We start from the raw sequence: 13,224 nt of genomic DNA on the forward strand, positions 1-13,224 counted from the left end.
GTGGATTGGCGCTCTGCCATCTTTGATTGTGCGACAGGCCGCGGCGCGAGCGGGGCCCTCTCTCGAGCGCACGAGAAACCGCCAACCGCCCGTTACTGCTCACCTCACACCGGCGGCGCGACCAGAGACGCATACAGAGAAGGAAAACGACAGGGAGAGGGACATAAACGCTCCTCTCTTTTTTTGTGGAGGAGGATTTTGTGGGTCGCTAACCGCTCGGCTAGCTGGGACTAGCATAGCACGAGCTTTTGTAATCCACAACCGGCCTCTCTCTCTCACACACGCACGCTCAAACAGACAATACAAAGGGCCAGGACACAGACCTTCTGGACAGAATAAACGATATACTTGAAGAGAGAGACGGGACCGGCGGAGACAGGTACGTTAACGGCTAGTCAGCGTGCTGCTGGCTGCTGCTCTTTTAGAAGAAAAGACTCAGTCTGGCTAATGTTAGCACTGCCACGAGCAACGACAAATCACGCAACCAAAACCAGTTTCCTTTTCTCTCACACAGGGTGGCATTAATACGGGCAGGTTTAGTTTATATGTTGCTGAAAGACGGTAACCGTTTAGCCTGGGGGAGATTTTGGGGTAAATGGGGGGGTTTGGAGGCCACCTCGCAGGCCCCAATTGATCAGCCATTTTTAATAAATGACTTATTTTGCCGGTAAAATATTATTGGGGTTGTTTGGATAATTGTTTGGTTTGTTAAATCGCGTGTTTGATGCATACACGCGACCTGAAACCGATAGGTACGTTATTGCATTTTAAATCTGAAAGGCAAGTTCGAAGTGAAGGAAGGCAGTAGTTACCCAGTGTCCTATTCTTGGTTGTGCAGAGGTAGGTTAGCCAAAGGTGATGGCTCACATGACTTTTCCCAAGTACATCAAACAAAACATTAAAATCAGTGCATGCAAATGAGCATCCACTTTACCACATGCAAGGCTCCCAGTAGAACTGCATGCTTAGTTCCCATCAGTGTTAGTCTTGTCCTGTGTTTGGTTTAATTCTGGAAATACTACTGTATCGTATTTGATACATGACGCAAAAGCATCCAAAATGATCAATATGGTGAAAACGTGGGTGAAAAACCTGGTGTAAGTCATGTTTTACTTCCCTCCCACCCTCAGATTGTTAGTTTGTACATGCTTGGCAAGAAAAGACATTTTAGAATAATCTAGTTTGTTTCAAACGTAATTGTTGCATTATATCTTTTGTCTAATCTATTAAAACTGCGAAGCTTTGACCATAAAGCAAAGCATTTAACTATCCTCTTACTGATACGTATTATTGGGAGGTATATGACAACTGATTTGTATGCGCTTGTCTGCTATATTTTTAGAAAAAACCCATGGACATACTTGCTGTTAGAATAAATAACAGCATATTCTATAAAATGCATATTTTTGCTTATTTTGTATTGTATATGGGCCATAAAAGCCTGATGTGTCAAATACAATGAAAAACAAAGTGCATGCGAACTTTTATAGTTTTTCTATGTATTCTAAATGTTCTATAAAAAGATTTGTTCTGATATAATTAGATGTTGCAGACTTCATGGGAGATTACAACTTATACATACATCATTTATTTGTGATCCACGTCACACATTACTCATTCCTTCTGCATTTATGATTTTTCACGGGCCTTGAAAAATATAGGTCCAATAAGGTTTTTTGAAAACGGAGCAAGTTAGAAGCCTTTGGGCTCAAAGCACAACAGAGTCTTTGAGCAGAATCAGGAACAAGTTAGATTTGATTCATCACGGTGGCAGCAGGAGGGAAGATACTTGTGAGCGTCATTAGAGGAAGACTTGATCATTTAACTTCCACTTAAAGAGCTTTACATATTCATAAGAGGAATTGCCACAGAGAACGATAAAAGATAAGCCTTAAGGGGTGTTTTTAACAAAAAGAAACCGAGCCACAGGAACAGAAGATCCAAGTGAATGTTTTGAGGCTTTCTGGTAACACTGGATCTGTTTGAGCTGTGAGGTTTCATATTAGAGTATGTTCTTCATTGATTTAAGGATGCCCCACACCAATCTATTGAAAAGAGATTGGCTTTTCTCATCCCTCAGGGGCTGCAGCTCAATGGCAGTGATTTCTTTCATGCTCATTTGAGAACGTCACTGGAAAGCAGTGATTGGTTTGTGTTTTAGAAGGCAGATGGCCAGGTGATGGGGGATGATTGGTTGCCGGAGGTCGGGGTTGAAAGAATAAAGATGTTCAACTGAGATCTCAAATCCATCTATTTTTTTCCCCCATTTGTTCAGTACTTAATAAATTAATGTTTACACAACATGTTTCACATGCCTGGAATTAGTTAAGAGTCACTTTTTTTATTACCCCCCAGCCTTAACCATTTCAGTCTGAGACCTCGTAAGAATGAATCATGCTCTTTAGGGGGTTTTAGCTATTCATTGGTATTTCTCAATCTCCTGTCATAGCAGTTTGAATGAAGAGCCAGATGCATGTTGATCTGGCCTTTGTGTAGTCCAATTGGTTGCCTTTAGCTACCTGTAACCTTTCCTCTTCTTATAATACACCAGCCAGCTAAAAAGATAATATTTTTTGAGATGTAGATTGAGGGGAAGCTGGCATTTAACTGGTGAAGCTGCACTGTTTTTCCTTTATAAAATGTCTGTTCCAGTAAATGCCAATAACCCAAATTAAAAGATGGCCGCTTTTACTTTCATTTTACCTATCTTATGTGACTAAATTTGTGTGTACAGAACTGGTTTGCATGACGTTAACACTGTATGTATTTGATTTGGCATGATTGTTGCCTTTTGACTCTATTCCAGAAGTAACCAAGTGTTAAATTGGTTGGAGGCTTGTTACTTCAGTGTTCAGTCGTATGTTCATTCATATTAAAGCTGATTTCTAACTGTTTCTAATTACTTTTATTATTATATGTAGTTGTGAACAATTCCACGTCATCTTCATATTTCTCATTGTGCAGTGAATCTAATTGTGTATGGACATGATGAGGTGACCCTGTTGCTTCTGCTGCTCTTTCTTGGCATAAGCCCTCACACCACATCAATTATGAATGGGGCCCCATGTGGCTCACGGTAGATTGCCGCACCCCCTCCCCGTACTGTCACCATCTACACTGACATCAGCATGGCAACGTGATGTGCTTCATTGATTTGAACCATTGGGATTCAGATGTAGACTTCTGTCTTTGAGGTCCATCTCCTTCAAAGACACGCAGGTTGTAGTAGATATGACTTGTCGAACTTAGTACATTTTTTGAAAGTGTTAGTTATATGTAATAAATGCAATACAACAACCCAAGTTAGGGGCATGGCCTTGAATAAACCTTCCCGTTTGAACCACTGAATCTCATTTAGTAATGTTTGTGAAACAAGTGTAAAGGCTATCATTCGCATGCACTGTATTTGGGGAGGGTTACTTGCTCGCATGCACGTTAGTCTATGTAGTTGCTCAACAATGGCTCCTGGTGTTGCGTTGTAGCCCGACAGGAAATACAGCTTAAAATGCTTAAAAGGTACAGGTGTAATATTAGAGAATCTAGTTTACCATCTGCTCACTGAATATTTTATTTCTTGTGCTCTTCTAAGGGGCTGGTTCTGAGGGGTGAGGCCGCAGGACCAGACTCAATGAGTTTCCAGCGAAATGTCAGAGAAGTCAGGGCAGAGCACCAAGGCAAAGGATGGCAAGACCAAGTATGCAACCCTTAGCCTCTTCAACACATACAAGGGCAAGTCTCTGGAGACCCAAAAAACTGCAGGTGAGTCGATTTACAATTCTCACAAACAAGCTGTTAATTACTGCCTTCCATGTGGTGGGATGAATTCCTCAAGCTGTCAAAAACTTTGTTACATTTCACCTGTAAATCTAAAATGGAAAACTACATTTCCATACTATCAATGAAGCAAACGGAAAAAAGCTTACATTACATGTTTTGTCTTTTTAATACAGACAGACTATAGACAATCTTGGCACATTTTGTGACTTGCACATGACTTGGGTAACTTGTAATGATTTGCTCTTAAAATAACAATGGTTCATTGAGCAGAGTGTCAAGTGATGCACTGGAGTCTTTGAACTGTCGTTCATTGAGCTCCCCGATCAGCCTCCTTAGCATCACTGGATCAAATAAGCAGCCTTTGTCCGCGCAGTTACTGCTGTGCATTCTTATGAGCTTAAAGATAGAGACTGCCCAAGAACATTTGTTGAAAGAATCCTGCTCATATTAACAGTATTCCTGTATAAATAATGATTATTTTATTGCATATTAATACTCTTTTGTTGTTCCTTTTGTCATCATTTGGTCCAAGTCAATTTGGATAAAAGCATCCGCTAAATGATTAAATATAAATTGTAATGACTAGAAAATTTTTACTTCTACTTAGTTGCTGCCAGACATGGGCTCCAAAGTTTGGGCAAAGTTGCGGTCAGTCGACGCATGCCCCCTCCGGCTAACCTGCCCAGCCTAAAAGCTGAGAACAAAGGCAACGATCCCAACGTTAGCATCGTACCCAAAGACGGCAGCGGATGGGCCTCCAGACAAGATCAACCAGGAGACGAACGGTAAAACTCCACCCTCTTAAATGATAGCTGTAATTCCTGTTGAAAGATCAGATTTGGATGTTCCAAATGTACTTTCTCATCGTCCTGCTTGTTTTGCAGTCATTAGATTCTCCTGTTTTATGATTGTAGGCAACAAGAGACCCCTCCACCACAGCCTAAGCCAACTGTGCCCCAGACCTCTGATGCCCCTGTGGGAGGCAGCCGCTCCTGGGCCAACAGCAAACAGTCTGGGCAGCTGGACGGTAAGACATTTTCTCTGTAAAGCTTTTCATTGTTATTCACCCTTAAAATGCTACTGTAAACTGTAATTCTAAACAAATTTAAGCAACAGGTTTATCTTAATTATCATTGAATTTTAAACTGCTGAGGATAAGTGCTTTAAGTGTCACTGTGTCTGCAGGAGCTCCTCGGATGAGCAGCCAGTTCCATCAGGAGTTTCCAAGTTTGCAGGCGTCGGGTGAGGCGGAGAAATCAGGCGATCAGGAAGATGAACCCTATGGGCCGGGCCCCAGCCTCAGGCCTCAAAGTACGACCATCATCCTTCAAATTTTCTTATGAGCTTTATTAAATTTTGAGGTAAAACGCCCTCACCGTATCACCCTAATTTTTGACTTTCATCTTCATTCCTACTCAGATGTGGGTAGCTGGCGGGAAGGTGGAGGCAGGAACTTAAATGTTGCTCCCAGCCCCTCGGAAGCCGATGGTAAACCCTCTGAGGAGTCAGGCTTGGGTCGAGGCACACCATCTCCATCTGGGGACTCCGATGAGGCAGGGAAACTCTCTGCTGGGGAGGGCAGAGAAAAGAGAGATGCTAGAGACAGGCTCCCACCTACTGCCCCTCAGCATAAACTTAATGGCGGCCAACAAACGGCACGAGGAATGTCATCCCAGTTCCATGCTGCTCAGTTCAGGAGCATGATGCCACCATATGTGAGTGATTTAGCCATTGTTTGTAATTTCATCTACCTTTTGAAATGTATTGTTTTGTTTGGTACTGAAATTGTGAAGTGAATTTGCCAGTTCTATTTTAATGCATGCCTTTATCTTTTTAGATGTTCAATGCCTACCCTCGAGGGCCCTTTCCTCCTGTACAAGGCAGCTTTAGGTACCCTGGACAACAGGAGATGTCTAAGTAAGTGATCCTATGAAGTTCTTAAATGGCTTTAGATCTAGAAGCTGAAAGAGTTTTTGTCCTTCTTTTGTTGCCATGGATTTATGCTAGACTGAGCTTTCTAAAGTTGAAGTTTTAACTAGTTACTGACCTAAATTTGTCTGAAGGGTTGAAGACAAATTTAGGTCTAGTTAAAACAGTAAATTCAACTTTAGAAAGCAAACTGAAAGGTAAACAATTAAGGTTTTTTTTTTCCGGAAAACTTCCAGGACATTTGGAGGTTTGTCTAGATTTTTAAGTTATTTTTTTCTACTTAGGGGTCCACGGTCTGGTGGAAGACCTTCCCAGCCTCCCTCTCAGTCATGGCTGCAGGATCCAGACAGGCCATCAATAGTTAGTGCAACTGAACTAAAAGAACTAGACAATCTGGACACTGATGCTGATGAAGGTTGGGCTGGTGAGTGATAGTGTAATGCATTGTAATACATCTTTTTGTTATGAATACTTTTTATATTAAATACGCTGTGAAAGCAAATCGTAAAAGGGAAAAACATCTGCTAAAGTTTATAATTGGGTTATTAGCAATTCAAAATTTAATTTCATATTTAAAGCATTTGTTTAAACCATTGTTGAGTCACCATTTTTGTTATTTAGGTGCTCAAATGGAAGTTGACTATACTGAGAAACTGAACTTTAGTGATGATGAGGAGAACCATTCGGCTAAGGAGAAAGGCGATAACTGGTGAGCACTCATCTTTGTGACTTATTACAGAATCTTCTAGGCATAGTGAACATTGGCCCTGATAAAATGTTCTTGCTGAAATACAGGGAGTGGATGACTAAGGTTGATCGAATGCGGTCAAGAAACACTGATATTCAGGAGGGATGGAAGGAAGGAGAAGAGGAGAGGCGTGACAGCAAGACCTCATGGGCTGAAAGTGGAGACCCCAGGGCTCCCTCCCCTGGCAATATTGTCCATTATAACAAGACGGTTCCTCCACAAGAACAACAGGTATGGTGTGCACTAAAACAGTTGATCCTTCGCAAAGAGCTGCTTTGGCAGGCCATCTGATCATTCATAATACCAAATTTGCCATTTTGTTTGACGAACTAATCGCACAGGAGAGTAGATCAAATTAAATACAATTGACAATAACAGATGCAATCATTTAATGCAGAAATTTTAGCAGTTTCATTTTGCGTTGCGTGCAGACAACTGTGAGTGACAGTGAAGTGGCTGGATCTTACACAAAAATATTTTACTAATGCACAAACTACACTTAATTTCATCCAAACTTTAAACCTACTTTTAAAACGGATACAATACAAAGTTCTTTTGTGTTGAAATGTAGTAATAAGTCATGTTTTATTGTAATTTCCATAGATATTTGTTGCCTATCGGGCACTTCGCTTTGACAGGGCTCCCGACACAAACAGCACACATATAGCGTTATTCATACCTAAAACTCATCATCAAAACAAATCATATTTGTGGCTACTGACCATGGTTCACTAACCTTCCCAGAGAAAACCTATGATTTAACTTAAATGCAGGAACAATTTTTAAGTGATTGTAACAAATACTTAATTCATGGCTATAAAATTGAGTTTGATAGAGTTGGCTCTTTTTTTCATATTTGTTTTATTGGGTTTTTGTGTAGGGTCAAACTGTTGGTCGTTCTGTGGGAAGTGGTGGTCCCCGTGTTACAAAGTTACCCACAGCAGCACCCCCTGCTGGTGAGGAGGAAACGGAAGCATGGCGTCAGAAACGTAAGAAGCAGTCAGAGCTCTCAGAAGCAGTAGAACGCGCTCGCAGACGGCGTGAGGAGGAGGAACGCCGCATGGAAGAACAGAGACTTGCTGCATGCAAAGAGAAACTCAAACAACTGGAGGAGAAGCGACGACCTTCAACTACAGAAACTACTAAACCAATTACACAAGGTCATGGCGATCACCAGGAAGTGACTGAAACTGTGCCTAAACTACCTGCTGAAACTCCACCCCCTCAGCCTCAGCCACCACCATCCCCTGCGCAGCAACCATGCCTTCCCATGCCAACCCATGAAAGGACAGAGCCTACTGTGGAGGAGGTGCCACAATTTGTTACCAGACAACCTAGCCCTCCTGTCCATAGGACTGCCCCAGAACCACAAAACAAGGTTGATACTGCTGTAGTGGAGGAGGTGCATAGACAGGTGGAGAGACAACCAATGAGAGACTACTTCAGTGCTGAGGAGCCCAGAGGTAAATGGATGAAGAGAAGAAAAAAAGTTATAATAATAGTAAATTGCACTAATGTAGTTTGGAGGCAGATGTGATTTGATTTTCTGAAAGCAGAGCATCTTAAATGAGATTTATCATTTTTGCATGCTGCCTTCATACTTGTTACATTTTCACAGAGGTTTGTCTCCAAAAATTTGTTCAGCTTGTATTCTTTGCATCGAATAAATGCCTTTTATATTGAGCTGACGGTTTGGTTGTAAATCTAAAGAAACAAATAGTTCTTCTGGAGCTTATGCACTTGATAAAGATTTAAACAGTGAAAATGGTACAGTAGTGGTGTCAGAACTCTGGTTCAGACCAACCAAAGTTTGATGAAACTAAATTAAGCTCTCCTGGGCCTGTACCATGATGCTGGCTGACTAACTCGGGGTTACAGGATTAGTTTTAAGTTGACAAAACCAAACCACTCCAGTCCGGGTTTGTTGGTACCATGAAGCTGGCGATCACTTTGTCAACTCAGGCTTGATCCTGGCTAAAAGGAGCATGTGCATCTGAACCAGAACATGACCCGCCCTGAAGCAGGCTAGCTGTTACTATGGTGATGAACACAGCTAAAAGCTAAACCATTCATGGTACCTAAACAGTTGGCACAAACTAAACTGAAACTTACCTGGCTAGCCAGCAAAACCGGCTTCATGTCACAGGCTGGTTTGATGCATATTGAATAATTAGATGGGCCTTTTTTTGTAGTTTAGCTCAAACAAAAGTTAATTGCACATGGTTGATTCCCTGTTGCTTTAGATAAAAGGATCTGCTAGATGTATTAGTTTTATACTTTAAATCATGGTCTTTTATCCCTTTCAGTTGAGGAGCCTCAGTTGTCTTTATCCAGACTGGATCATGCTGTTAGTGAAGATGCACCTCTTCCATCTCAACTGGAAAATGAGGGAGACACTGGGACTACTGTTCGTCCTTCTGTCACCTCTGGCTACTCTAAACAGTTTCAGAAATCTTTACCACCGAGGTTCCTTAGGCAACAGGTGCTCACACATTGTACTGGCTTTAAGAATTAATGTTAGTTTTAACCTGGATGATGAAAATGAGGGCTATTATTATTAGTAATTTCTGCTTGTGTGCAATGTTTTTTCTTAAAATCTCTAGGAACAGCTTAAACAACAACAGTGGCAGCAACAGCAACAACAACAACAGCAGCAGCAGCAGAGTGGAGGGGGTCCAGTCTCTCCCTCAGGGGGTTCAGTTCCCCCTCAGCACAGATCCTTATACCAACCTCTTGGCCCCCACCACCAACACCTTGCCTCAATGGGCTTTGACCCACGCTGGCTAATGATGCAATCATACATGGATCCTCGTATGATGTCTGCACGGCCACCAATAGATATGCCTCCTATGCACCCTGGTGTGTCTTGCAAATTAAAATGATTTTCCTTCCTAGTAACTAACCAAGCATTGTAACACATTTACAAAAAACAGTAACACATTTTCACTCAATGTTGTTTTAATGTAATGCAGTTTCTCTTCCTTGATTTAGCCCATTTTGGTTTTTTAAATGTATCTGTAGACACTAGACATTACATTTGAGAAATTAATCATTTCCACATTTTTGGGTGGGGATGGTTTCTATATGTGTAATTTGTCGTAAGTCTTAATAATTGGTTTGTATTTCAATATCAGGGAGAATGCCTCCTAAGCAACTGGTACGACGAGAGCCCACAGACAACAGCAGCTCTGGATCAGACACTTTTGATCATCTGACCCGACCCATCAGAGAACACGGAGTTCCCACTGAGCCTCGAATGGTCTGGGGTTCTGACCCATATCCCTCAACAGAGCCCCTGCCCTCTTCTGCAACTGTAAAAGGGCGTGATGATGGCAAGGAGACAAGGTGAGACAAATTATTTCCTCACTGTTAGAAGTAACTTTTTGGTCAATTACATAGTTTCCCACAGACTTGCACCTTATTTGTGGAGACATATGCTAATTCATTCTTTGCCAACGTGAAGCACTGTTGTTGTGGAGATTAGGTTTCCCCGGTAACACTGTACACAAAGCAGTGCTCGCAATGATTTATCAGTTAGTGAAATTACTTTTGGCCAGGTATGGTGAACCATACTAGGAATGAATGCTCTGCATTTAACCCATCCAAAGTGCGCGCACACAGCAGTGAACACACACATTTTCTGAGCAGTGGACAGCCAATGACCCAGTCCATTAGGCCACAACTGTTCCACGACATTACTGTGATTTATAAAAATACTTAAGACAGGTTTCCATTTTGAAACATGCGGTGCTCATGTTTATTGAACAAAGTCAAAGCCTTTTGAAAAATCAGATTTGATAGTGGCACACCACAAATAAATCAGTAAATGGGAAACACTGAAATATTAAGCCCTTTTCTTTTCCTTTTCTCTCTTAAAATAGATTGGATGCTGGTCTGGAGCTGGATAGAGGTCTATCAGGAGTCTACCCTCAGGACCATAGCCCACTAGAGCCCAGGGGCAAGAGTGACTTCTTTAGGGATTCTTCTGAAACCTTGTCTGCTTTTAGTCATGTTTCAGAAGAGGTTCCAGGTCTCCTACAGACTGACAGAGCACCAGTCATCCCTTCTTTTGAACCTGAGGAGGCTAACCTTTCTGGTGCAGATGAGGTTGAAGCCATTGGACAGGCTGTATTAAAACGGAGTATCTCCCAAGGCTCCAGTCACTCTCTGAAACTGGAAGAGCCCAGATTTGAAGGACTTACCATAGCACAGAAAACCCTGGATTTTCCTGAAACTGTGGAAAGACAAGAGGACAAGTCCAGAAAGGAGCCATTTGTACAAGGGTCTGTAATCAACAGCCGGTCCACACCTCCTGTGGCTAATGATGGTCTACACAAAACCGACAAGCTTACTTTACCTGCACCCAGCAAGCAGAAGTCAGAGATGCGCTGGGGTTCCCGTGGATCTGGATCTGGACGGAGAGAGGGTCCAGGAGGAGAGCGGCCAGTGAGGAGATCTGGACCTATTAAGAAACCTGTGCTGCGAGACATGAAGGAAGAGAGGGAACAGAGAAGAGAGAAAGAAGAGCAGCACGAACGAGGGGAGCGATCCAAAAAAGAGGGAACTGCTCCCAAAGGGTCTGCTTCAGCTGCTGTAGAAGCATCTGATGGACCAAAGCCCTCTGGTGATGGAAAGAAAGTAGTGGTAGAAACTGAAGTGGGAGTATCAACTGGTGGAGCAAAGTCCAGAGATCTGCAGGCAGCAGTATGTCCTTCATCCACAACTGTTACTGAGGATAAACCAGACAAGCCTCTATCTAATGACAAACGTCCTGAACCCAAACTACCATCTCGCAAAGACTCTAACCTGCCTCCCAGAGCTTACCGCAGAGACGAGAGGGAGCGAGACAGAGAACGAGACCGAGAGAGGGACAGAGATGTAGATCGAGACAAGGACTGGCCTTCTGATTTTAAAGGCCGTGGTCGGGGAGAGTACTATTCCCGTGGCCGGAGTTACAGAGGCAGCTATGGTGGGAGGGGCAGAGGTAGCCGTGGTCGGAGTAGAGGTGACTACCCTTACAGAGAGCCGCGGTTACGTTCAGACTTACCATTAAGTGCTGCAGGGACAGCTAGTTTCCGCTGCAGAGAGGAGAGTGAAACCCGTAGTGAGAGTTCAGATTTTGAAGTCCTTCCTAAGCGCAGACGCAGACGAGGTTCAGACACAGACTCTGAAAGTGAAGGCAGAGAATCTGCCAGTGACACTGGAGCATCAGATCGTGAGCCCACCTCCAAACCGCCCAGACCGCTGCGTCGCGATCTCCCGGAATCTCGCTCCTCTAAACCTGCCTCAGGATTCGCAACCGGAAATCTCTCTGAAAAACCTGGGCCTCGAGATGAGGATGGGAGACCTAAACCGGGATTCCTTTTAAAGGGTGAGGCCACACGCCGAGGCAAGGGAGGCTTACACAGCAGGCGAGGTGGTGGCAGGGAGCGAGGTGGACACAGATCTGCTCCTTTCCGTCGGGCCCCTGTTAAAGAGTCTTCACAGTGGCCCTCAAAGCCCATGGAGACCTTTCGGCCGGAGGAAGCAGAGACCTCACGCACTGATAGCACCCCCTCTGAAAGAAGGCACACCAAATATGACAACAAGAAAATCGGAGAGGGTGGACAAAGCATGCGGGAGAGACCCCGAAGACCAAGGGCAGCCCGTCCTCCCAGACAGGACAAGCCCCCACGATTCCGGAGGCTTAAAGAACGTGAGGCAGCAGTGTTTACTGGGGAAGCTACTTCTGGTGTGCCTGTTCCTACTTTGGTCTCCCCAACACTGTCTAAAGCCCCTGGAACGCTGGTCACTTTGCCAGAGGGAGTGGCTGATACCAGTACAGCACTTTCTCTCACTCCTGATGTGACTCCCCCTGAACTTCCTGTTACAGAGACAGTTGTTCCTGAAATGGGAGCCACCACTGTAGTTGCTGCTGGCAGCAAATCACCTGACTTGTCCAATCAGAACTCCTCTGACCAGGCCAATGAGGAGTGGGAGACTGCCTCTGAGAGCAGCGACTTCAACGAAAGGAGAGAGCGAGAGGACAAGAAGCAGCTTGAAGCAGCCGTGACCGCCATCACTGCTAGTTCCTCTTCTGTGCCCACGCAGATCTCTGGGGGACAGAACAAATCACCCACAGAAAGTGTGGCAATCCCAAAACGAGAGATTGCCTCAGCAGCCAAGAGGAGCTTCTCTAGCCAGCGGCCTGTGGATCGACAGAACCGAAGAGGAAATAGTGGGCCTAAAACGGGTCGGGGGTACCCTGGAGGCAAGAGTGAGAGAAGGGGAGGATCTGGAGCCAAGTCGGGACGGAGAGGGTGAGTCTTAGACTCTTTGCTTACTGGGACAACAGAGTTTGAGTTTTAATATAGTAGTTTGCAGCACTAGCGCTAAGGCTAAGCTTTCTAAGTTTCTAAGCAAAAGTGCAAAGCTTGACAGCTTTAAATCTCTTATTGACTGCTCTTAAAGAGTTGAATTGTTTTGACTGTAGTAACCGAACGTGAAGCACAGTTTGAATGTTGATTGGAGGATGACTGACACAGCCACAGCTGAGAGAAGAGTTTGTGAACTTTTAATGACTTAAAATATTCATCTGTACCTCACATTGAACTATGGAAAATTTTAAATATATATTTATTATAACACTCACACATACTGTTCCAATTGGGATCTGTAATATTTAAGTGTTTTGAAAGAATTCTCTTCTGCTCAGCAAGGCCGCATGTAAAATGTATATGCCTGACTCAATGAAAATGGCCAAAAATATAATTTTTCTAACTTTTTAATTT

The 13,224-nt window shown here is 43.5% G+C and overlaps 1 protein-coding gene across 1 annotated transcript in view; it reads left to right on the forward strand.

The window, feature by feature from the left end:
• Positions 1-13,224, forward strand: part of prrc2c (proline-rich coiled-coil 2C) — a 22,279-nt gene continuing 9,055 nt past the window's right edge. Inside the window, 15 exon segments of the mRNA XM_043220240.1 lie at positions 1-379; positions 3,590-3,759; positions 4,385-4,562; positions 4,692-4,804; positions 4,963-5,088; positions 5,197-5,492; positions 5,615-5,694; positions 5,991-6,130; positions 6,328-6,415; positions 6,502-6,685; positions 7,335-7,917; positions 8,761-8,936; positions 9,058-9,313; positions 9,589-9,799; positions 10,336-12,753. Of these exon segments, the coding sequence (XP_043076175.1) occupies positions 3,645-3,759; positions 4,385-4,562; positions 4,692-4,804; positions 4,963-5,088; positions 5,197-5,492; positions 5,615-5,694; positions 5,991-6,130; positions 6,328-6,415; positions 6,502-6,685; positions 7,335-7,917; positions 8,761-8,936; positions 9,058-9,313; positions 9,589-9,799; positions 10,336-12,753 (4,964 nt within the window). The 5' untranslated portion in view covers positions 1-379; positions 3,590-3,644.

Source organism: Puntigrus tetrazona, chromosome 20 (assembly GCF_018831695.1).
Source record: "Puntigrus tetrazona isolate hp1 chromosome 20, ASM1883169v1, whole genome shotgun sequence".
NCBI lineage: Eukaryota > Metazoa > Chordata > Actinopteri > Cypriniformes > Cyprinidae > Puntigrus > Puntigrus tetrazona.